Source organism: Lonchura striata, chromosome 13 (assembly GCF_050655825.1).
Source record: "Lonchura striata isolate lonStrDom1 chromosome 13, ASM5065582v1, whole genome shotgun sequence".
Taxonomy (NCBI): domain Eukaryota; kingdom Metazoa; phylum Chordata; class Aves; order Passeriformes; family Estrildidae; genus Lonchura; species Lonchura striata.
Genome location: NC_140715.1, coordinates 18,237,819 through 18,263,413, shown reverse-complemented (window position 1 = coordinate 18,263,413; position 25,595 = coordinate 18,237,819). Strand labels below are relative to the sequence as shown.

The window sequence follows — 25,595 nt, the reverse complement described above, 5'->3', positions numbered from 1 at the left end:
TGGGAGAAGTTGGGCAGAAATACCTGGAGGAAGGGCTAAATGCTGGCAGGAGGAGCTGGTGGAGGTGAATGCTGGCAGAGAGGGGCGTGTTTGATGTCCTGGTGTTTCGCAGGGAGGGCTGTGGGGGAAGAGTTCCCACAGGGTTTTCTTTTTTTTGCTGCGCTTGTGCTGCCCCCTTGTAGAAAATGAAAACTTTTGCGAGCGTTCTCAGAATTGTGATTGTTTCATCTCCCTTTTGCAGAGTTGGAATGTGAAACTCGTGGCAATGGTTTTCTATTTCTCTTAGAAATCCCTTCCAAAATGGGTGTATTTAATGTATAAATTTGCTTGGAATTCCCAAAGGCCCCAATTCAGCCAACTGCAGCCCTCTGTTCTCATGTGAATCCTTTGTAGGGCCAACACCTGAAGTGCTTTGGGGATTATTTCCCCCCCTTTTTTTTTGTGTGTGTGAGCAGGGATCTGTTATAAAGACACAGTGCAAAAGGCACTGAATTCAGTGGGTCAGGGAGATGGAATTGGTGCCACGTGGGGTCCTTCAGCTGGCTCAGGTGGGCTGGACTTGCATTTTGCTTTGTCCCAGTGCTGCAGGGATGGCTGGAGGCAGCTCCCAGCCCGATGGCTGAGGTAGCACATTTCTCTGGGCATGGCTGGGATGGTGTCTAGACTGGGCTGGTCACTGCCCAGTCATGTTCTGAGGCTGAGCCCACAGCTCTGCTCTGTTGTGGGCTCAGCACCTGAATCACAAAAATGCAAGAACTGCAGCAATGGTTCTGATACAATCTCCTCAGCCTCGTCCACACCTGTGAATTACAGATATGGGTAGGCCAGGATTTACAGTTTCACATCCTAAAGCTGGGGTTTTGTCCCTGATCACTGGGGCTGTTCACTTCCCTCCCCTTAATCCTGATATTTGTTCCTATTGCTAAACCTCTTGGGCAATGTCAGTGTCTGCTGTGCGATTTGCGTTGGACGGGCGCAGTCAGAGCTCATGGAAACTTTGGGAAAGCTGTCTCCACACCTTGCTGGGCTGATTCACTCAGGGGGCAGCCAAAGAATCCTGGATCTGCTCGGGATTTGCGGGGAGGGATTGAGAAATGAAGCGAGGGTTTATCTCCCTCTTACGGCCGAATTCCGAACAGCCGCGCCCGGGAAGGAGCAGAATTCCCGCAGCGGGGATGCGGAGAGACCCCCGTGCTCGCAGCTAAAGCGAGCTCTCTCCAGGGAAACCGCTCAAATCCGTCCTTCACTGCAGAATAAACCACAAAATATCTGTGAAAGACTGAAACCGCTCCAGTGCTTTGTGAGTTTGAACCCAGAACTGGGCAAATGCATAATTAAGGAATTTTGGAATGGCTCGGGCTGGAAGGGACCTTACACAGGTAATGGCACTTTGGTTCTGCTCCTTCTGGTGGAATCTGCTTGAGTCAGTGTGAGCCACTCAACAAATTTGTTTGAGGAATCCAAAATCCACTCAGGTGAAACTGTGACCTTGATAAGGTGATCAGCAGCAGTGGTTTCTGCCCGGCTCTGTTGGTAACCTGCTCCAGGTTTCACTGGAAAACATCTCTGGAGTTATGACAGAACAGTTACACAGCAAATGCCCCAGGAATAATCCCTTTACTTTATGTAAATTTAAATAAGAAATTTAAAAAATGCCTATTAATTTAAACCAAATATCAGTTTTACTTCAAAAACATATTTAAAACACATTGTTCATCATTTAACTCATGTTCAGTACATTGTTCATCATTTACCTCATGTTCAGTACTTGGCATTAAGTTTATCTTGGGCTAAAATATGTTTGTAGATTTTTTTTTTTTTTTGCTTTGTGTGTTTGCTATGCATTACATGTAAGTTTTCCAGGAATAATGGGGAAAGGCAATGGAATTCTGCTGTTTAGGTTTTCTGACAACAGCATTTGGGGCACTGTCACAGGAACAGAGAGGTCAGAACTGCTGTATGGCTGCAGGGTCTGATGGAAGAAGGGCAGAGAGATGGTGGAAAAACAAGGAAAGTATAGTAAAAAAGGCAACCCTGACTAGGAAGAAATGATGTTTAGCTCTAGATCAGAAGGCTGAAAGATAGCTTTATTAAAACTATACTGTATTACATTAATATACTATTTAAAGAGCTACTATACTATTCTACATACTTACTTCTTACTTACCTATCAACAGCTACTAATAAACTGGTGACTTCTCTGCTGAGAGTTTGAGATACAGCTGGATCTAATTGGTTATTGAATTTAAACAACCTTCACCAAAATCTAATCAAGCAATTACTTCAGGTAAACAATCTCCATACCAAATTCCACATGGAGAAAACAAAGGAGCAGATATAAGGATTGTTTTTTCTTCTCTCTGTGCTTCTCCTAAGAGAATTATATCTCTGTCCAGAGAATGTGAATGCCACAGGAAAGCTCTGCTTATGCAAACATCTCAGTTTAATGTGAGCTTCTTGAGTCCTTGAAGGTCTTGGACCTCTCTGCCTCCCCAAAGTCCTGGGGCTGTGTTTAACACACCCAACACAGCAAAACCTGACTCATTCCCCAGCTGCAGGGACAATTCCACTTCTACAGTGGGTACAGCTTTGTTCTTTTGTTCTGGTGTGAAGACTTCTATTTCACTACTGAGGTTTTAAGGCTGGAATCCTGATTCTGCCTGTGTGACTGGCAGAATTTCATCAAAGGGCACTGCACAAATCCTTCATCATAAGGACTTGGTGGCTTTTGTCACTGTCCTATTGTGTCAGGGTTGCTTCCAAGGCCCTGATGCAAAGCAAGGACTTCAGAACCCCAACATTAAAGCCTGTGATCCCAAACTGGCTGCCCCAACTCTTCAAGTGCTTCTGTTGGGATGTGAAGGTTCCCACAGCCACAGGAGCCGTGCACAGGCTGGGCCCCACCAAAGGCACAACAGCAGTGTCAGAGCTCAGGGTTAACAGAGAACAATGGAAAAGCCTTTTAAAAACTACCCTGGCTCAGTCTATTCTCCTTCACTCATCTCTTCAAGCAGCTGTCAGGTAGGAAATGCAGGTTCAGGTTCCCTCCTCACTGCAGTAAATCCAGCTTGACTTGCTACAAAAAAACCCTGATCTCGTGCCCCTGCTCCCTGACTGCTGCTATTGTCATCCAGAATGTGCCTAAGCACGGTCAGAATCCTTTTCATTTGCTCTTTCTAAACTCTTAAACAATTTTTTACCCCTGAATAAATGTTTCCGTTCCAAAGAAGTGGTTGAGAACCCTACCAGGAGGTAAAAGGCTCTTCTCTGTCAAGAGCTGCCCTTAAGGCCCTAAGGGAAAACATTTATTATGCATTTTGAGCAGTCTTTAACCCCTAAACCAATATCCAGGAGAGAACCCTTTACTCACATAATCCTCACAATATTTTACATTTTTTGAGACATCTTCTATGGAAGGGGTACTAGAATCATCTTATTTCCTGGTAAGAAACAAGCCCAGTTTGTTAAACCTGGATTAACCCATAAAATGTGTAAGGTCAGACTTTCTTTAGGGATCCAGCCATCAGGACTGCTGCATTTCTTTAAACAGTTTCTCCTTAAGAAAAATTGCTGAAGAAGCCAAGCCTCAGAGATGCTTTTTGAGGTGTTTTATTGCAAAAAGGTGTGGGCATTTGCTGGCAGAACAGGTTATCACATTCTCCATTTGACTGTCATCCAGAGGACACTGCATGCATTCAAGCTGAAAGCATAGGACAGTTTCCACCAGGCACCTGAGAAAGAAAAGTCTTCCAAGCAGAATAAGACAAATTTCCACCTGATCCCCTACTCTGGTGTGCCCTTTCCCAGAGTTCCCTGGGAAATAGGAGTGACATCAGCTATAGGCATAGCCAACTGTAAACGTGTTTTTGTGTTCAAGAGAATATATCTGATAGTGGATCCTGAAGTTTAGCTCCAGTTTTGAAAGAGAAATGCCCTTCCCAAAGCAGGCAGTGCAGTGATTTCCACCTGTCCTGGCACCTGCTGCTTCCTGAAACCCAGCACATGAGGCTCCCTCCTCTGGCTTCTATCAAAGCAAATCTGACAGCTCTACTTGGTCTCCAAAAAATACCCCACCCCAAAAAATACCCTCCTTCTTTTCTTTGTGCTCCTTCTAGCACCTCAGCCCTCTTCCCCACTCCCTCCAGACAGCAGACAACTCCCTTTTTCCCTTCCCACCCCCTTGCCCAAAGGCATGACTAATGAATACAGGCTGCAGTTCACAGCAAAAATCTCTCCACACTTGGGCTGTCCCTCCACAGGCAGAACTCCAGGGGCACCTGAATTTCCCCATTTCAGTGCCTATTTCCCACAGGATAATAAAGGTTAATCATCTTTGGCAGACTGCAATCCTGCACCAAAGGGAACAAGGAATCCATTGCCAGTCTAACAGGGCATGTTGCAACTGCAGCTGCTCAGCAGCAGGATCTCCCTGCAAAGGAAAAGAAAAAAAAGAGATTTTAGAGGATGTAAAAGCACCTTCACAAGTCAGTGCATTAGGATAGATCAGGATATATTAACAACTGCACTTTGCTGCGGGTTATAATGGACTTTTAAACTACTTGAACCAGACAAATGCAAAAATTCAAGGCATTAAAGCTGCAAGTCACAAGCAAATAACTCAGGCTGACACTACAGCCACTTAAACTTCTACTATTAAGCTAAACCCCCATGCTGGTTGCTCTGATAATTCCAAGCATTAGAACAGCCACTGTAGGTTCTTATTCCTCCTAAATAAATCAGCTGTGGATTATAAGGAGCATTTTTGCTCTCAGAAATCCCTAGCAGATAAACAACTGCCAATTCACTTCCTTTCATGCAGCATGGTTTTAAGTACCCCAGCAAAGCTGCAGATTGAAATTTCCTACCAAGGCAGTGGTTCCTCAATATCCAAATGAACCTTTGCAACCTTAGCAAAGATGGGCACACCTTGTACTAAGACAGAGGAGCAGTTATGGCCCCCTGAGGCCCCTGGAGTTATTTTAATCACAAAAGCCAGAATGAACTTGTTTGCCACAAGGGCACCCTCAGTTCTTGCAGCTGGAAGATCCAGGTTGCTCTATTTAAATCAGTTTTTTCAGTGAACAGCTTTTCACTCCCAGAGATGTTGCCCTAACTCCAGCAGGATTAATTTGGTCAGTGACAATTCAACACTCCAGTGTTTGTTCTGAAGCAGAGATACATAAAACTTTCAATGCTAAGCCATAATAACCTGTCTCCACTCCATTCCACTGTGCTTCAGTACATGATATTTATTTTTAATCCATTTGATACAGTTCTGAAGGCAATGCAGCCACTTCCACGTTAATGCTGCTGGGTATTCTTTTTTTTTATTATTATTCTGGATAAGCTTTACTGGAATAAAAGGCCTTTTGGGCTGATCCAAACCCAGCTCTGGTAGGGTGCACAGTGTTCCTTGATAGCTGATTTACATCATCCCTGTGTCTTAGTCCCAGTTATTTTTAGCAGTTATTTTTAGGAGTGGCAGAGGGCTGTGTGACAATGACAGCAGGCTGCTGATCAAAGTGTCCCCCCTGCCAAGCCCTCCTCTATCTTGCACTGTACAAGCACAGAGATGAGGCACGAGGAATGTCAGCAGTAAGGGCAGAGATACCAGACCTTTAGGAGGCATCCTGAGATGGAGCAGGAGGATCCTTATTCTCAGGCTCTGGAGGAGGAGCTGGCACATTTTCCTCTTTCTTTTGTGCAGCCAAAAATTCATGAATCGCCCTCTCTATCTGAGGCCTGAAGATGTGGTTTAGTTTTGGATCCACCACCTGAGAAATAATTCTGTCCACTCCAGCTTCCAGCATTCCTGACCTTGAACAAAGACAAAGAAATCATTCAGCTCCTCTGAAGAACTTCTCCCCAATCTCCTCCAGAAACTCTCCAGAGCCCCTTCTGTCAACTGTAATTAGCATTAACATGGTGAGAACTGCAGCCTACTCAGGAGATCCTTAACAGGGACTTGTTTCACTCACCTATTTCTCTCCCTGCTCCCTACAGAATTAACAACTCACATCTGCTCTCCCAGGTACTTAAATGACACCTTGGCCAAGAGCCACTTTTAACAGAGCTCCTGTGGAAACCAGGTCAACATGAAAGCAAACAAACACATTTTGGCACAAATACATTTTGGCACAAGCAGAGAAATAAACTGTTCTGAGGAGGAGGGCAGGTGAGAGCAAAGGCTATTTTTTTTTGGCTGAGTGGAGGGAGAAGAATCCTGCCCCCTCAGAACAGGACTGTCACTTGCAGAATTTCAGTCTAGACGGATGGGAATGGGTTATAAAAACAAGACAGAGAGCACACAGCAGAGGCTCTGGGCTGAGCAGCAGGAACTGAAGTGCCTGGGGACTTCAGGGGCTGTGTCAGGCCCTGGGATGGTGGGGCACAGGCTGTCTGGGAGGGTTTAGTCATGTCTGCAAGGGAGCAGGGACAGGAAATGGAGAGGAGCCTCAGGATAATGAGGCTGTGAAGGATGCAGAGACGGGGCCACCAAGCTTGTGCCACCTGCAGGTACCAGCAGCCTGGGTGGGCAGGACACAGAGCTGGGCACCCCCAGGGCTCAGCCCTGCCCCTCCAGGAGTGACAGTTTAGACTCCCCAGGACCAGGGCTGTTCTTTACAACATTTTGGGCAATACCTCATCCTCCTCTCCCTGGTTAAAACTCAGCAGCTCTGGGAAGCAATGTAAACTGTCAGAGCCACACAATGGGTTGGGTGGGACCTTAAAGCTCATCCATCCCCACCCCTGCCATGGCAGGGACACCTCCCACTGTCCCAGGCTGCTCCAAACCCTGTCCAGCCTGGCCTTGGGCACTGCCAGGGATGCAGGGGCAGCCACAGCTGCTCTGGGCACCCTGTGCCAGGGCCTGCCCACCCTCACAGAGAAAGGATTTATTCCTGACATCTACTACAACCCTGCTCTCTCAATTGAAGCCATCCCCCCTTGTTCTGCCTCTCCAGGCCCTTGTAAAAATTCCTTTCCCATCCTGTTGGCTCCTTCAGGAGGAGGCCACAGTGAGGTCACCCCAAAGTCTCTCCCCTCCAGGTGAGCAATCCCAGCTCTCCCAGCAGAGCTGCTCCATCCCTCTGATCCCCTGGTGGTCCCCAGTGCAGTGTCTGAAACAGCTGGACAGGAACTGGCCCTGGTGCAGAGATTGCTGTGACAGGGGTGGGAGTCTGCACACAGACCTTGGGCACCCTCAGGACTCTCTCTGTAAAGAATCTTTAAAGGCTCTTCTCTTTCCTGAAAGTTAAGATCAAGGTCACCCAGCTCAGTGCAGTACTAATTTGGGCAGCTAACAGAAATATTTCTCCTCTCAAACCCACCCATTTCAGGCAGAGCAATAATGTGCATTTTGGGGAGAGTTCAGACAGCACTGACTCTCACAATGAAAGGGTGGACAAAGGGAATTGGTGTGAAAAACTTAATTCTGCCAGTTCTGCCTTGCCTCAGGTGGTTTCTGGCCTATCAAATAGCACAGATTGTGCAGCTCACTCACTGGATCACACTCTGCCTCAGCCCATTCCGTAGCTGGTTCTTGTTCATGGCTGGGTTCCATTCCTGCTTGTCCAGGTGGGTCGAGACAAAGTTGTCAACTTTCTGCCTCAGGTTCTGATAGGCTGGCTAAAAAAAAACCCAAAATAAATCCAGTTCAACAGCTCAAACAGCTCCAAAGAACCCCCTGCCAGAGCCCTGCACAGTGCAGCTACTGTCACACACAGGCTGCTCTGCTGTCTGCTCTCCCTCCTCTCACTCTCTGAACAAAGACAATCCTCTTTTCCCTGAGAACACAACTGGAAATTGCACAGAATGCTCACTGTTGTAATAACTCAAACAGCTGGATAGACTGGGGCTGAAATGGTAGTGAAATCCAAACTGTGCAGACAGAGGTTGTTCAAGCAGAGTTCTTGTTGCATGGAAAGCCTCCACCCCAGAATTCCCAGGAAACTGGCTGAGCAATACTGTCACTAAACAAAAACTTGGATTATTTACTTCTATGGCACTAGCAGGGATGATAAGAATAAAAATATAAAATTGTAATTTTAAAGATAGTTATAGTTATTTGAGTTTTATCAGAGGAAATGTAATTCCACTGAACAGGAACTTAATTAGCAAATCCATATAAATGCTCAGGATCCACATCCTGGATGCAAGGGAAGGACAAGAGGGAAACAGGGATATTTCACAGTTTGATGTGTCAGTCCTGGATGAGGACGGCAGATCCCAGGACAGGGCTCCTGCTGGGAACGTAAAAGCTCTGGGAAAGCAAAATTCAAGAAAAAGCATTGAATTTTTTGAGTCATTGAGAACAATCCAACTCAACACTGACAGCCCAATTCAATACTGGCAAGAAATGATGAGGAGTTCGTGGTGGCTGAGAAAAAACGAATGTCAAGCAACAATCTGCGACCATCTACTCAAGAAACAAAGGTTAAAGGTTCGGTTTGAGGCTGTAGGGAGATTTGAAAATATGGGAATTTCTGACAGGCTGGGAGCAGCACTGTTCTCACGGGAAGGTGTTTTCCCAGGAAGGGCCGAGCCGTGCCGGGCCGAGCCGTGCCGGGCTGAGCCGTGCCGGGCCGAGCAGCCTGCCGGGCTGAGTGTGCGGGGATCCCCGGGAGCAGCCCCGGCAGGGCCTGGCCTCGCTGCCCGCCCCGGTACCTTGGTGTCCACGTCGGCCAGGCAGTCGCGGCGGAAGCCGTCGAAGAGGCCGCGGCTCTTGAGCTGCTCCACGATGATGGCGATGAGCTGCGGGTCCCCGGGCGGCAGCGAGCCGGGCTCGGCGGGTCCCGGCCCCGCGGCCCCCGCGCCCGCCGCGGCCCCGCCGCCGCCGCCGCTCTCCGACATGGCCCGCGGCCTCCGCGCCGCCGCGCGCCGATGGCGTCACCGCGCCGCGCTGCATCACGGGGAGGCGAGTTCTCCGCCACAGCGGCGCTATGTGCTCCGTGCTTCTTAGAACTACAAATCCCAGCGTGAAGCGCGGCGCGGCCCAGCGAGGCAGCGGAAGGGCGGGCGCGGCGCTGTCGCGGTGCATCTTGGGAGTTGTAGTTCACGGGAGTGCGGGGACCCTCCCGCATCCCCCGGCGGCGGTGCGGGGATGGCGGTGCTGGGATCAGCACCCGGCCGGGGCGGTCACAGGGCTCCCCGTGTCCCTCGGAGCGGGTCCAGCCGGGCGGAGTGTTCCTCAGCATGGCCTTCATGCTCCAGGTGTGCAGCTGGATGCTCAGGGGTCCCCCTGCCATGATAACAGCGAGGTTGTGACTCGCGTGTGTTCTCCTGTGCCGCAGAGATGATGTAAATTGCGGGGCAAAAAATCAATTTGTGTGGGATCGTGCAGTATTCTTGTCGGGATCCCATCCCAATAGGATATTCCCATTCCAATAGGACAGTCCCATCCCAGTAGGATATTCCCGTCCCAGTAGGATATTCCCCTTCCAATAAGATATTCCCATTCCAATAGGATATTCCCATCCCAATAGGATATTCCCATCCCAATAGGATAGTTCCATCTCAACAGGATATTTGCATCCCAACAGGTTAGTACCATCCCAGTAGGATATTCCCATCCCAGTAGGATATTCCCATTCCAATAGGATATTCCCATTCCAATAGGATATTTCCATCCCAATAGGATATTCCCATCCCAACAGGTTAGTCCCATCCCAATAGGACATTCCCATCCTAATTCAGGAGGACAAGTAGTGCAGGAATGTAATCACAGGATCCCAGAACAGCTGAGGGACCCCTGGAGATCACCCAGTGCCACCCCAGCCATGGCAGGGACACCTCCCACTGTCCCAGGCTGCTCCAAACCCACCCAGCCCAGCCTTGGGCACTGCCAGGGATGCAGGGGCAGCCCCAGCACAGATTTTGACCCTCGTGCTGATGTCACATGTGTGACAGCAGTGACAGGACACTGCAGAGACTGCTTAGAGCCAGAATAGGAACGTGATTGATAAAAACGGATCTGCCAGGACCCTGCACCTCCCCTCTAGCGAGTTTTTAGGGCACATGGTTTTGTGTTCTCCCGTGGACAGGAGAGTCACTGAATGTCCTGAGTGGACGGGACCACAGAGATCATCCAGCCCAGCTCCTGTCCCTGCACAACCCCCCCAAAAAAATCCCACCCTGGCATCCCTGGAGCGCCGTCCAAACGCTCCTGGAGCTCTGGCAGCCTCGGGCCGTGCCCATCCCTGGGGAGCCTGGGCAGTGCCAGCACCTCTGGGGGAAGAACCTTCCCCAAAATCCAACCTGGGCCTGCCTGGCACAGCCCCAGCCCTTCCCTGGGAGCTGTCACCGGCCCCGGTCGCTGCCCGGGACAGGGACAGGAGCAGAACAGCGGCGCCGGCTCGGAGCGGGGGAAGCAGCGCGGCCATCCCGGCAGGTGGCACCCGGTCCCCATCCCGGTCCCCATCCCGGTCCCCATCCCGGTCCCCATCCCGGTCCCCATCCCGATCGCTTCTCCGCGTCACCCCTGGCACGGAGGTAATTAGTGAATTTTAGCCTCGCCATGGAGCCAGCAGCGAAGGCGGAGGGGTGGCTCCTCTCTTGGGACCCCCGCAGCAGCCAGGGAGCGATGGAGGAGGCGGATATTTATTTATTTTGCGGGATTTTCCTGCTGTCCTGGGCTGGCTCCTTCCCGCGGGAGGGCTGAGAGGCAGCGACCTCAAAGGCAAAACCCTTCAGCAGCACAGAATCCAGCCCAGGGTTTACTGGGGACTGCCCCGAGCTAAGATCCCTCCCAATTAACAAATCACTGGAAGAGACTGTGAGCATCCGTGATGCGGGAGGGGAAAATCCTCAGTGCAACCTCCGGTACCCGGGATGCTGGTCTGGAGCTGCCCCGGGATGCTCCCGGCTGGTTTGGATCAGCCTTGGGATGCTCCTGGCTGGTTTGGAACAGCCTTGGGATGCTCCTGGCTGGTTTGGAGCTGTCCAGGGATGTTCCTGGCTGGTTTGGAGCTGCCTTGGGATGTTCCAGGCTGGTTTGGAGCTGCCTTGGGATGTTCCTGGCTGGTCTGGATCAGCCCCGGGATGCTCCCGGCTGGTTTGGAGCTGCCTTGGGATGTTCCTGGCTGGTTTGGAGCTGTCCCAGGATGTTGCTGGTTGGTTTGGAGCTGTCCCGGGATGTTCCTGGCTGATTTGGAGCTGCCTTGGGATGTTCCTGGCTGGTTTGGAGCTGCCTTGGGATGTTCCTGGCTGGTTTGGAGCTGCCTTGCCAGCGGTGCTGCTCCTGCTGCAGGACCTGCACTGCTCCAAGTCCCTGTGCGAGGTCTCTGCCTTTTCCTGTGGGTGGATGCTCTGACCTCTTTCTCACGATGGCACAATTGATGTCCCAAAGGCAGAACAGAGTGGGCAAAGCAGGTAGTTATGGGCTAATGAGGGTTCAGGCTTCTCTTACAAGCTGTGGGGTGGAGGTCAAGCAGTGTTTAATAGTTTTGAGATCTGTAGCAGGAGGGGAAAAGAGAAAAACAGAGCGTTTAATCTGTTTTATCTGTGTGTTTTTGCCCGACATCACAGCATGCAGCGAGAGCATTAAACGGTGGTGTCTTAGATAAAGCAGCCAGGCCCCCAGGGAGGAGAACTGTGAACCTCTCCTTGAATCACATCCCGAGTACAAAATTTATGAGATCTGTGAACTCCCCCTGTATCCGTGGCCTCGAGGAAAGCTTCAGGCAGTTTCCACAGTTTAGGTCAGCAGAAGACTCGGGAAGGGGGAATTTTTATCTGTTTGCTGTTGTATTGAAGATGAAGTTCTCATGGTAGGAAAAATGCTTAGGCTGAGGGGAAGCAAACTTGTAAAGCTTAGGGAGGAAGATTATTTCAGGTGAAATAAATAGGAAAAAAAATGGTGTAGAAAGTTCTTGGATCAAGATGGCAATCAATGATTTCTAATCTTTTTTTCCTTACATTCCCCCTGAACCCCATTCCTTTGGATGATCAGGGAAACGTCGGTATTTAATTGTAATTTCAGTTTTTGAAAAACCTGAATTCCGGTCACACTTTCTGTCACAGATGATCAGAGCCAGAGGCCAGTCCTTTCTTTGTCAGTGTTTGTCATCACTGCTTTGCACATTTCCTCCACTCTCAGCCCCCATTCTTCACCCCCCTCCTGTCACCACAATCACAAGAGCTGTAAACCAGCACCTCTTTCCATGGAAATTCTGATATCATAGGGGGAAAGCCATCTCTGCTACAGCTGCCTGCAAAGAGTTCATGGCCGTTGCAATTGGCTGACAAAACCAAATTGTTCCCAAAAAGTGGTGTGAATGAAATCTGTTTTCATGGGGGCTCGTTTCTGCTCCTCAAAGCTCTTGCTGAAAACTCACATTGTGATGCTGCATGAGCAAGAAGGTCCTGGAAGGGGTGTGGAGTTGGCAGGGTGTGAAACCTGGGATAGGTGGTGAGAAACCTGGGATAGCTGGTCAGAAACCTGGGATAGGTGGTGAGAAACCTGGGATAGGTGGTGAGAAACCTGGGATAGGTGGCTGTGGCCAGGTGCTGCCAGTGCTGGAATGCAGATGGAATTACCATGGGCACCCTTGCAGAGGATAAATCCAGCTGCTCCCATGCAGGAGCTGTGGAAACTGCTTCCCTTCCTCCCTGTGCTGGCACCTCCAGCAGCACAGACCCAAATCTGCTTTGCTGTCCTTGGCAGGGAAGCTTTTTCCCAGGTGTGATCCTGCCCTGCTGCCTCTGTGCATGGGAACTGGAAAAATGTGAGGTTTGGAACGAGCTGATCCAAACCAAGGTGAATCCAGCAGGGTGGCAGTGCAGCTAAATTTGCTCTTGTCCTTTAGCAGCATCCCAGCTGTGCCTGCTGGCTTTGGGCCACGTTTGCCTGCTTTTTGTAGGGTTGGGTTGTTTTGCAGAAGCTCAGGTGGAATATTCACACACAATATCCTGAATTGGAAGGGATCCATAGGGATCAGCCAGTGGAACTCCTGGCCCTGCACAGACACCCCAACAATCCCACCCTGAGAGCATTTTCCAAACTCTCCTGGAGCTCTGGCAGCCTCGGGGCCGTGCCCATCTCCTGGGGAGCCTGTTTGCAGCTGAGCTCAGGATCACATCCCTGATCCTGTGCACTGTGCTGGGAAGGAGAGAGCAGGAGCTGCTGAAGCAGAGGAAATGTGCATTGAGTTTGGTCCTTTTGGTGCCAGCAGCCCCAAAGTCGTGTTCAATCTTTGCCCCAGCCTTTGGAGGAGTTAAAGCCGTGTTCCCTGGGGCTCTCTGTGCATCAGGGTCAGCGCCAGAGTTTTGGGATCCTGGAGATTTACACAACAAACAGCTTGGCTGTGCAGGTGGCAAATTATTGAAAGAGTTGGGAAGCTGCAGGAATGTTCCCCAGCCCATAATTCTCTCCCAAAGAATGTGCAGCATGCACCCAGCCTGCCAACCCTTCGGAGGCTCCAGAGCCCTGGAAGAAAATGTCTATTCCCTGCATGTTTGCCATTTGTGCTGGGCAACATATTATCCATGGAGCATATGCTGTATACACCACACGCTTTCTGAATCACTCTATTTCTGAAACACTGCATTGAAATTTATACATTGGTTTATTTTATATGTAAATATAGATCTATATATGTAAGTGTGTGCATGCATATGCATTATATTGAAGTGGCTGGTGTTATAACAGAGATGCAAGTAAACAGAATTTTTGTTCAACATACCCACCTCCACAGGATGGTGTTTTATTCTCTATTTTTTTTTTTTTTGTGGGTTCTGTCTTGTAGCTGAAACTATTTGGAGCTCAAAGTATCTGCAAATACCAAAGGAAGATGTATTTGTAAAGCTGCTGCAGAGCCTTCCAGAGGAGATGCATGCTGTGTCCTCAAACAGAAATGTCAGTTGTTCATTCTTATATCATTGTTTCCATTATTATGAAAGGCTGAAATCATGTGGCAAGAATAATATAAACATTCTTGCCATATATGCAGAAGGGGTAACTTTCCAAACTAGCCCATCAAATGAAGCCTTGGAGTGTATCTGTGTAATATAATCCCTTGGAAGGGTTGCCTGGCATTTGAAGTTTTCACATGTTTTATAAATGTTTATGAAAAATGCCAGCGGAGCTGATGAAGTCAATAACTGCCCCTCTGGGCAGGGAAACACAGGGAAATGTGGTTGCTCTGGAATGCAGTGTCAGAGATGGGAGTGAACCCAAAAACCTGAGCTATCTGTGCAAACTGCTGGATGAAATCCCCTTTCTCCAAGCCCGCTATTTACTTTTCTTGCCTGAAAAATTTTCCATAGCACGGATTTCACTACTGAGGGCAGCACTGCTGTAAAAACCACTGTGAGGAGCAGCGTGTGTGGGACAAAGTGCTGCTTATTCCTGATCTTTCCACCTGAATATCCGTGTCAGGATAACACCCCGTGCTCCTCAGTGGCCCTCTGCTTGTTGGCGCTGCTTGTCTCTCCAGCATTCCTTCCCTGGGATTTGATGCAGCTTTGAATCTGTGCAGATTTGACCTTTTCTGCCTCAAACTGGGGAGTGCAGGCCCACATTTGGAGTTTGTGAGCGTGAGGAAATGGTGACACGCTGGAAGCATTCGGGGATCTAATGGTGCCTGACAGCTGATTGGAAATCCACTGGTGTCAGGAAGGAAAGCAGCTGCTCCCTCACCTTCTGGAGACAGGCAAGGACTGCACTGTCACATCCAGGAGCAATTACCCTGACATCAGAGGGTGAAAAGATGAAAACAAGGAGGCTGGAAATTAATTTCTTTCGCCCCTCTGTTTGATGCATCCATCAGCAGCTCATCTGGGCGTCATGGAGCTAATTTAGAAGTGTAATTTCTAGCCCAAAAGACTGGATTCAGTGTGCTTCCTGCTCTCAAGTGAAGTTCAAGGGGATGCAGTGTGGGGTGGAGGTTATTTCTGCCTCTGTGGTGGTTGTGGGGCTGGGGTTTCCCTGCTGGTGCATTTGTGGAGCTACGTGGTGCTTATCCCGTGTTTTATGCTCCACATAAGTTACTCGTCCCTTATTTACAGCTTGCACTTTTCTCCCTTTCTCTAAGGACCTGCAGCTCTTGACCTTTTAGCCTGGTAAATTATTTACACGTGAAACAGTGAATCAAAATGATGGCTCTCAGGAAGATGCTGCTTATTCTCAGGGAAAAAAAAAAAAATAAAAAGCACATTTCTTGCTGAAATCTCCTTCCTGAGGCTTGTTTGTCCTTCCCTCCTCATCCCTTCCCACCCTGAGAAGGAGACGCTCTCCTTTTTCACACGGCTGCTCCATTTGCACGGGGAAACGTTTCTCTGCCTCTGATTTTAAAACATCCCCTTGATATTTTGGGGGTGGGGTGAGAGGACGTTAGTTTGATGTCCTTCTGGAAGTGGAAAACCATGGAAGAATGCGAAGGGAAGGTGTGTGAAACAGCCCAAGCTGCTGCAGAAATCCCAAACTGGGGCAGATAGCAGCAGAGCTGGAAATGTTTAAGGCTCTAAAGGCATAAAAATGATTTCACAAGGAATGGTTTGGGTCGGAAGGGACCTTAAAGCTCATCCAGTCCCACCCCACGCCGTGGGCAGGGACAGCTCCCACTGTCCCAGGCTGCTCCGAGCTCCATCCAGCCACGCTTTGAACATCAAGGACTTCTCAAAAAGGTTATTTTTAATATGCTGTAAAGTGTGTTTTTAACAGACTGTAAATCATAACACTTCTCCTCGGTAAAGCTCATGCAGAGCCTTTGCTGAGAGGTGCTGTTGTAAGTGAGACAATCGTGCACATGGGGGAATTTCAGTTTTTTCCTAGAGCTGTATTAAAATTAAATGGAGAAAATCTGTGTTATGGTTCCTGGAGCAAATTCCTTGTTCCTAGTCACACGATTTTATCTGTAGGACAGGGAAAACATCCACAGAGAAATGGGAAACCAAGAAACAAAGTGGACTGAAAATAAAGTTTGTTCAATACTATGATTTCTTACCAGGGATTTTTGCCCGTTAAATGATTGTGGGAAAATAAACAAGAAGACAATGTTTGAAAGGCAAAGAATTGTTTTGAAATTATCTATATCAGCTCATGGGGTGTTTTCTTTTTTTTCCTTTTCTTTTTTCTTTTTTTTTTTTTTTTGGTGTGTGTGTGATTTTTTTTTTTTAAATCTATTTTTATTTTAAACAATTTTTCCCTTCACATGAAAAGGCTGGTTCATGGCAACCTTTTCTGAAACCACCCTGGTTCTGAGTCAAAAAAAGAAAAAGAAAGCATTATGATATTATAAAATGGAGAATTTTCTCAGATTAAAGTTGTTTATTTTCTCAGGAGTATAAGGAATTCTATAATTCATGCATATTTCATGAGGAAAGTGCCCAGTTTGTGGATATTTCATGAGAAATAAAATTTCTACATCACTAATTGGCCAGAGAGTAAAGTGAAAAGGAACACATGTATTTCTTAGGAGAGCTTTTAAATCAGTTTGTTGTGGTTTTAGAAATTCTAATGTGATTTGATAATCCTGCTATTGCTGCCACTCATGGAAAGGTGAGCTGCACCTGCCTGTAGTGACATCCAGGCCCCCAAAATTTGGATAATGGGAAAAACATCCTTGTGCAAAGATGTTTTTACACAAGTGTGGCTCTGGAAGGAATTTTAGGCTGGTAGTTATCTCCTATAAAACTCACATTTGAGCGGAAAAAACCCAAAAAAGCCCAAAAACTGGGCTTGATCATGAAATCCTTGGAGTGAAAAATGTCACGTTTCTTCTTCCCTGCGTATGAATGCAGTGAACTGCCTTTGCCTGAGCTTCGTGCTGTGCTCAGTGCTCATCATTTGCCTAATGCAAAGTAGCCAAACACTGCAGCTGGTATTTGAGATCCTTTTATCCATCTTCCCCCTCTCTCACACACCCCCACACCCAGACAAAAGTTGGTTTCCTCTCGGCAATCGGCAGCCCTGGGAGAGTGGCAATTTCTTTGATTGCTTATTGTAGCTGGAGCTCTGGAGATAAAAGTTTAATGCGTTCTTATTGTCTGCCTGCTTTGAAGTGTTGGCGAGCAGGGCAGCCTCAGCCCCGTACCCAGCCCAGCGTGGGCTTTGGGGCGAGCAGGTTGGGTGGCACTGCTGCTCCTGGGATTGGTGGTGCCCATGGAGTTGTTGGCATCTGAGGGCTGTGCCAGTTTGGGGCGAGCAGATTTGGTGTCACTGTTGCTCCTGGGATTGGTGGTGCCCATGGAGATGTTGGCATCTGGGGGCTGTGCCAGTTTGGGGTGTCACTGCTGCTCTGGGATTGTTGGTGCCCATGGAGATGTTGGCATCTGGGGGCTGTGCCAGTTTGGGGCGAGCAGATTTGGTGTCACTGCTGCTCCTGGGATTGTTGGTGCCCACAGAACCATTGGCATTTAGGGGCTGTGGCAGTTTGGGGTGAGCAGATTTGGTGTCACTGCTGCTCTGGGTTTTTTTGGTGCCCACAGAACCATTGGCATTTGGGGGCTGTGCCACTTTGGGGTGAGCAGATTCAATGTCACTGCTGCTCTGGGGTTGTTGGTGCCCATGGAGATGTTGGCATTTGGGGGTTGTGCCAATTTGGGGCGAGCAGATTTGGTGTCACTGTTGCTCCTGGGATTGGTGGTGCCCATGGAGATGTTGGCATCTGGGGCTGTGCAGTCTGGGACAAGCAGATTTGGTGTCACTGCTGCTCTGGGTTGTTTTGGTGCCCACAGAACCATTGGCATCTGGGGGCTGTGCCAGTTTGGGGTGTCACTGCTGCTCCTGGGATTGGTGGTGCCCATGGAGTTGTTGGCATCTGAGGGCTGTGCCAGTTTGGGGCGAGCAGATTTGGTGTCACTGTTGCTCCTGGGATTGGTGGTACCCACGGAGCTGTTGGCATCTGGGGGCTGTGCCAGTTTGGGGCGAGCAGATTTGGTGTCACTGCTGCTCTGGGATTGTTGGTGCCCACAGAACCATTGGCATTTAGGGGCTGTGCAGTCTGGGGTGAGCAGATTTGGTGTCACTGCTGGGTTTTTCTGGTGCCCACAGAACCATTGGCATTTGGGGGTTGTGCAGTCTGGGGTGAGCAGATTCGGTGTCACTGCTGCTCTGGGTTTCTTTGGTGTCCACAGAACCATTGGCATTTGGGGGTTGTGCTGTCTGGGGTGAGCAGATTCGGTGTCACTGCTGCTCTGGGTTTCTTTGGTGTCCACAGAACCATTGGCATTTGGGGGCTGTGCCAGCTTGGGGTGTCACTGCTGCTATATATATATATATACTAAAGATATAATATATTATGTATAATATATACATATATAATATATATTATAGTATTATATTATATTATATATTATATATATTTTATAGTATTATATATTATATATTTTTGTATTTATAATATACAAATAATAGAAATAACAATATATAACATATAACATATAATATAATATATAATATATAATATATAATATATAATATATAATATATAATATATAATATATAATATATAATATATAATGTATATAATGTATATATTATATAATATATAATATATAATGTATATAATATATATAATATATTATATATATAATATATATTATATATATTATATAGTCTATATTCTATAATATATTATATATTATATATTAATTATATATTATATATTATATATTATATATTATATATTATATATTATATATTATAAACCATATATAAATTATATATAAATTTATTTTATTTATATGTATAAAATGAAAATATTTAATCAATTTTATAGTATTATATATCTATATAAAATATAGATATAATATATATTTATACACACACATGTATTAGATAGATGCATATAGACAGAAAAGACCAAGGCCAAGTTTTAGGCTCTCCTAATTTTAGACCAACACTTGGATATTTCTCTGGCCTTTTGTCCCAGCCCTGCTTTCCCCGTGCAGCTCCTGGGAGATGCTTATTGGGCCGTTTTGCTGGCATTTCCTCTGCCCTCTCCTGGCCACCAGCCAGCTCCTGTTGCACGAGGGAGGTCAGGAGAATAATGCCCTTTTTTTGCCCCACGGGTAACCCAACCCTGCACCCTGTTGGTCTGCTCTGCTGAATTCCAACTCCTCTGATTGCACTCGGGGCTATCGGAGCGTTCCTGCCATCAGAGCTGGGAAATTGATATGCTTGAAGGGACTTTAATGAGGAAGAAAGCTAATTAGTTAATGTAAGGAGTGAAAAATAAGTCTGACAACCTTGTAGTCCATTTGGTTCCATTGCAGCTTCCCACAGTGCTTAGCACAGAGCCCAGCTTCGAGCTGGGCAGATCCTGGACAAGACTGGGTTTAAGGGCAGGGTTTGGGTCTGGATGGGGCGTGGTGGGACCTCTGCTGCATCCTAGCTAAAACCCTTTCGTTTTAAACATGCATTGTGTGGGTGTGAATTTGTTGGCCTTCTGCAATTAATGAAATGTTTTCTCGAGGTTAGGCACTACACTACAAAACTAGTCCCTTCCCTCTTGGCATTTCTGAGGTCTGCCACAGCTGGAGCCTTGACAGGAGGGATTCACAGGCTGTGAGTGTCTGTGAAAGGGGGAGCTCCAACCACTGAAATTAGGAATGAACTCTGAACTGGGAGCCAGGGCTGTGAGGAGCAGCTGAGGGAGCTGGAAAGGGGCTCAGCCTGGAGAAAAGGGGGCTCAGGGGGGATCTTCTGGCTCCCCACAACTCCCTGGATCCATCCTGGCATAACACATTCCTCACTTTTTTAGCTTGGGGGAAAAAAATTCTGAACTTGATCAGGGGGATTGGGCCTAGAATCTCTCATGGTCTTTATTTTGTTCTCTGGTTTAATGATCTCCCCATACTTAGACACTCACTGAGGTGATTTTTCTGCCCAGGGAGAAGAGGAAAAAAGGCTCAAAAGGTTCCAAAGTTGTGGAAGTTCCCTCCCTGATTTCAATGGATGCTGACCCCATCCTTCAGAGGGGAAAAGACAACAAGAAAGGAGAGAAAGAAAGGGAAAGCAGAAGGAAAAAATAAATGGGATAGGAATACAGCTAAGGGATATATAAAGAAATCCAGCTGTGTTTGTCCTGAACGAGTTTTGTTTCCCAGTGTGGCCTCCAGATTTGTGTTCTTTGTGCAGAAATCCAAGTCCTGTAAACACCACCTGCTCCTGGTGCTCGAGATAGTGAGATGGGCTGGAACTAGACCAGACCTTGGGCACAACTGGGGTAGAGGCTGATCAAAGTGGGGTGGCAGGAGGAGCTTATCAATTATTTGAGAGAAAAGAGTCAATAAAAACCTTCTTCAGTATAAACAGAGTCCTGCTGAATGTGGTGGGACTCTGGGGAGCGAGCTGTTCACACGAGATGAAACTCTTCTTGTTGTTGATGAGTTTGAAGACCTCTTTGAGATTCTGATCTAGGAGCTGTTGCTTTGTCCTTGCTTGCCTCAGTCCTGCCTGGAGAGCCTGGGAATGATGCACAGCCCTGCTCTGTAGGGTCAGGGCATTTCCAGGTCCTGGTTCCTTTTCCTTGTCACCAATTTCCTGCTCAAGACATCCCTGTGCAGAAAGACTTGTTAGGACACACAGACACCACCCCAAGACATCCCTGTGCAGAAATCCTCATCAGGACAAACAGACACCAAGACATCCCTGTGCAGAAATCCTCGTCAGGACACACAGACACACAGACACCAAGACATCCCTGTGCAGAAATCCTTGTCAGGACACACAGACACACACACACCAAGACATCCCTGTGCAGAAATCCTCGTCAGGACACACAGACACACACACACCAAGACATCCCTGTGCAGAAATCCTTGTTAGGACACACAGACACCACCCCAAGACATCCCTGTGCAGAAATCCTCATCAGGACACACAGACACCAAGACATCCCTGTGCAGAAATCCTCGTCAGGACACACAGACACACACACACCAAGACATCCCTGTGCAGAAATCCTTGTCAGGACACACAGACACACACACACCAAGACATCCCTGTGCAGAAATCCTTGTTAGGACACACAGACACCACCCCAAGACATCCCTGTGCAGAAATCCTCATCAGGACACACAGACACCAAGACATCCCTGTGCAGAAATCCTCATCAGGACACACAGACACACACACACCAAGACATCCCTGTGCAGAAATCCTTGTCAGGACACACAGACACACACACACCAAGACATCCCTGTGCAGAAATCCTTGTTAGGACACACAGACACCACCCCAAGACATCCCTGTGCAGAAATCCTCATCAGGACACACAGACACACACACACCAAGACATCCCTGTGCAGAAATCCTTGTCAGGACACACAGACACACACACAAACACCAAGACACAGTTGCTGTGTGCTCACAGGTGCCTCACACCTACGCTCTCCCTGTGTTGCTAAGGCTGGTGCAGCTCATTTTTTGTTAGCAACCATGAGAAATTTTCCCAAAAAAGATCTTTTAACAGAAGAACTCGGAAAGTGAAGGCTACATATCTCTGCTGTCTGGTAGAAAAGGTGCAAAGCTGCCATTAACAAGTGGCCAGCTCCAAGGTTTGGGTTTTCCAGGCCTTTCCCATTTGCTTTTTCTCTCTGGACCCTGCTATTTTAATGGTGTCTATGTCATGCACCATCCTGCTGTGTGAATATTCATCACATCAGTGTTCTGACAGCCACTCTTGCCAGACCCAAGGTGTGCTCAGTACACTGTGAAGAGCCATTATCAGAGGCAGTACAAATGTGATGCTGAGTATCTGGGACTTAATGAGGCGTTTTGGGTTTTTCCCTGTGTATTTGGTTGCAAAATTGAGGTTGCTCCTTCCTGTCTGTGCTTCCAGCCTGATTTCACCACTGTGCAGCTTGACCTCCTGCCCATCACTGCCTCCTTTTCCTCCCAGAAAAAGCTTTTGGCCAATTTCCAGCTAAATTCATCAAATCACAGAGAGAACGAGTTCTTGCAAATTCTATGCTGGTGACTGGACAGCAGAGCAAATCCAGTATTAATCCCCCAGTGAGAGTGAAATAGGCCAAATTTAGAAATCAGCCACTGTTTGTAGCTCCCAGCCAGCCAATAAACAAGTCTGGAGTGGTGACCCAGCCCTTGCTGCTGCTCCCTCTTGCTGTGCCAAGCACAAGAGAGATTTGGGAGGGAGATCCTGGCTTTGGGGACAGGGAGAGGCCATGGCACTGGGAATTCAAGTTCAGGGATGGAGGGCACACAGCTGTAGGGAACCAGGCTTCGTTCCTTGTGGTGCATGTGGAATAACTTGTTTTGATAAGTGGTTCAGAGGCCTTACAAAAATCAATAATAGTAACAGCGCTCCCTAGCAACCCCACAAAAACAAAGCTGTGTGTGCAGCCTGTTTTCATGAGCAACAGGATCTGCTCCAGTACAGCCCCAGTATTCAGTCTGAGCCTTTCCAGGGGTCCCCAGCAAGCAGAGAGCAGGGGAAGGATGCTTGCCCTGCGTGGTGGTGCCCAATCCTGCATTCCTCGCATGGAGAAGCTCATGGAAGAATTGGGTGTGTGGGGAATTCTGACTTCAGGTTTTGTGCAAGTTAAGAGCTGAGCAGCAATAGCAGTCATGTGTGTGAACATGAGACAATTCTAAAGCTCCTCTGTTTCCTTGCCTGCCTTGTGGAGGACAAAGGATGCAGGAACTTAATCTCACATGAAAGTGTTTCTTATGTAATAATTACTGTGAGGGTGCCCAGGAAATATTCTAGTTAGGATCCTCTGAGCACAGGGCTGTCAAAATCCTTCTCCCTCAGCCCGAAACCTTCTCAGTGGCCTTTACTTAGAGGCAGATTTGTTAATTTAGGAAAGTCTAATGAGGCTGAGGAGCAGGGCTTGCTGATGGACCAGGCGTGGTGCAGGGGGAGAAGGATCAGAACCCCCTCTGCAGGGCTGGGTTTGTGCTGGGGTGGGAGCAGCAGCCCTTTGTGGATCCAGCAGGGCTGAGATGCTCTGACATTTCCACTGTAAACATCCCTCGCCGTTTCTGTGTCCTGGCATTTGTGTCTGTCCCACGTAGGGGTGAGGTTAATGCCAGTTTGTTTTTGGTCAGTTGACAAGCAGCACAGAAGTGTCATTGTCCTCCTTTCCATCCTCCCCAGCTCAGGTCACTGCTGCTGGCTGCAGAGACACCCCCTGCCCTTTCCCAAGGAACAGACTGATTGCTTTCAGCTCCTTTCTGGAAAATGAACACAGCAAAACCCCCTCCTGCATGGAGGACAGGCCCCAGCACACAGAAAAGAGCTGCAGGAGGTGCTGAGCTGGATCCATCCCTGCAAGGTTCACATGGAATTTGGGACATGATGAAAAAGGCAGAGCTCTTGGAGGGGAGCACTGAGGCTGAAAACAAGAAACTTTCCCTGTGCTGCCATGGCAAAGGTGACACATGTGAGTGCTGGCTCCCCTGCCAGAAGCTTGGTGTTGGGGACTGACAGGGTTTAAATGTTATAAATCTGATTCACTGGGTTTGATGGGAGGCAAACCATTTGTATTTCTGCCACTCACCTGTGGCCGGGCCTCGTGGACCCTCAGTGCACATTTCTAATTCAGGCTGCAGCCCTGGTTCAGTGCCTGGGGAAGTCTGCAGGACCACAGGGTCACCCAAACTTGTGCTTCCACCTCCTCCCTGCTCCAGCCTGTCCAGGGCACGGGGAGTGCTGGAGCAGGGGAGGTTTCCCAGCTCTGACACACCGACTGTACGTGCTGCCTGGAAAGGGGAGTGTGTCCACATTTACTCATTTTGCAATGACCTCTGGGATCCCTGAACAGATTTGGGCGAAGCACATGAGGCTTCTCTTTTGGCTGAGCTTTATCCAGATTCTAAAGGGAGTTTGCAGAGTGAAGCAACACACGGAACAGACCTGGAAACATTTCAGATGTGCTGAGTGGGTTGTGCAGTGGGCCACCGAGGGTCCCTGGAGCTGTAAACCCTACAAATCCCAGCAGGACCTGGCAGTGCCATATAAAGCTGTGGTGTCACAGCATGCCTATGTGCCACTGTCACCCTGCAGTGACAGGCAGCTCTGGAACCTCTTCCAGCAGGCAAATTCCCAAGGGGAGGCATCCCCAGGACGCTCTCCAAAACAGGCAGCGGGAACAGAAAGTTCAGCGAGCTCTGCAGTGTCCTTGAGTGCCCTCGCCCTGCCCCAGCCTCAGCTCCTGCAGCTTAACCCACCCAGAAAACATCCCCTGCCTCCTCTCCCCCTTGTCCAGCTCTGCTCCAGCCCCATTTCCTCCCTCCCTCTTTCCTGGGAGGCCTTTGGATCCGCGGCACGAATTTCTCTGCGCGTCTCAGCGTCTCTGCGTTTCTCATTTCGCTCCCTCAGTTGCTTTGTCATGCAAAGCATTTGGGACAGTGTGGTTGTAAGATGTGATTAAAAATAGTGTTTGAACTCTCTTGGCACACAGGACTATTAATCCCCGCTGAAGCTCGGGGAGGAGGGAGGGAGGGTGGATTTGAAGGTGAGGATATATTCCAGTTCAAAAGTACATAAAGCTAATTTGCATTCTAAAGTATTTTTGCCTTTCTGGAGTAACAAATTGCTGTTTTTTCCATTACTTCCTGCAGTATTTATACTTCCCATTGTTAAAATAGAGAATTTGGCTCTCAGGGTGAAGATTTCTAGGTCTGTCTCCTTAGTGATCCCTGCATCAGGTCATCACAGGTTGAGACAAACTTGGAGCCTGAGAGCTGATTTTATCAATAATTGGTGAAGTTGCAGATATTGGGGAAATGCAGACTTTAAAATGAGCAAACAGGAACCTCTGCATTCATTCAGGAGCTCCACGTGTTCTGGTTTGGGAATACTGAGTGTGTGTAAAAGTGCAGTACAAATGGAAAGCTGTCACTTGAAGCAATATCCCTCTAAAATGTCCCCAAACCTAGGAACAGTCAACCTCACACAGCTCTTCCAGAGCTCTGCACACACAGAAATGCCAAGCTGTTTTTGATCCTCCATTGCTCTCTGCATTAAAATTAAGCCAGGTGCTGATTTCATCTGTGCCACTGGAAATCACCAGAGCTGTTAATTCTGGATACTTAGAAAGTTTTCAAATAGTGAGTTGACAGTTCTAGAAATTAATATGATTAACTTCAGCACAGTTACTCTACACTGACTCAGAGAAAAGTGACAAAGGTTTGGCCCTTACCAGGGAAATATTTTCTGGCTTTGCAGCACACCTGAAGTGGGATCAGCGGAGATAAATGGTGTTATGGCAAGAGGATGAATAAGAACAATAAAATTATATTTTCCCTTTAATTGCACCAAAGTGTCTGATCCACAGCTGCCATTTGGGGCACCCTGTGCCCTCAGAGGGAAGAATTTCTCCCCTAAATATCAGTAGTGAATGTTCTGGGCAATCACAGGATCTATTGCTAGGCTGTGGGTGATAGAGATAAATGAGAGTCATCATTAAATACAGAGTGAGCAAATGCATCTCAATGTCTGATTTGCCCAAACCAAGGGAGCATCACCTTTGAGAGAGACCAGTTTATGGGATGTCTGAACCCTGCAAACTTCCTATCCTGGCTGGTTTGGCTTGGTGGGATCCAACCAGAGAATGGAATCTGGCTGCACCTCCCAACAGCCCCTGGCACACCCTGCTGCCACCCGAAACTGGGATCCTGCTGGAAT

The 25,595-nt window shown here is 48.0% G+C and overlaps 1 protein-coding gene across 1 annotated transcript; it reads right to left on the bottom strand.

Annotated features, from left to right (window-relative positions):
• Positions 1-3,593: 3,593 nt before the first annotated feature.
• Positions 3,594-8,868, bottom strand: BOD1 (biorientation of chromosomes in cell division 1). Its single transcript, XM_021532142.3, has 4 exons — positions 8,668-8,868; positions 7,505-7,629; positions 5,617-5,817; positions 3,594-4,429 (listed from the first exon to the last, which is right to left on the bottom strand). The coding sequence occupies exons 1-3, from the start codon at positions 8,851-8,853 to the stop codon at positions 5,619-5,621; spliced, it is 510 nt and encodes a 169-aa protein (XP_021387817.1). The 5' UTR covers positions 8,854-8,868; the 3' UTR covers positions 3,594-4,429; positions 5,617-5,618.
• Positions 8,869-25,595: the final 16,727 nt, after the last annotated feature.

What these genes read in the sequence shown, in the direction of transcription:
- BOD1 (XM_021532142.3), bottom strand. Translation starts at nt 8,853, where the DNA reads ATGTCGGAGAGCGGCGGCGGCGGCGGGGCCGCGGCGGGCGCGGGGGCC. An exon ending in TGGCCGACGTGGACACCAAG is followed by an intron (nt 7,630 to 8,667) that starts GTACCGGGGCGG and finishes GTTTTTTTTTAG; the next exon opens with CCAGCCTATCAGAACCTGAG. An exon ending in CTGAGGCAGAGTGTGATCCA is followed by an intron (nt 5,818 to 7,504) that starts GTGAGTGAGCTG and finishes TCTTTGTTCAAG; the next exon opens with GTCAGGAATGCTGGAAGCTG.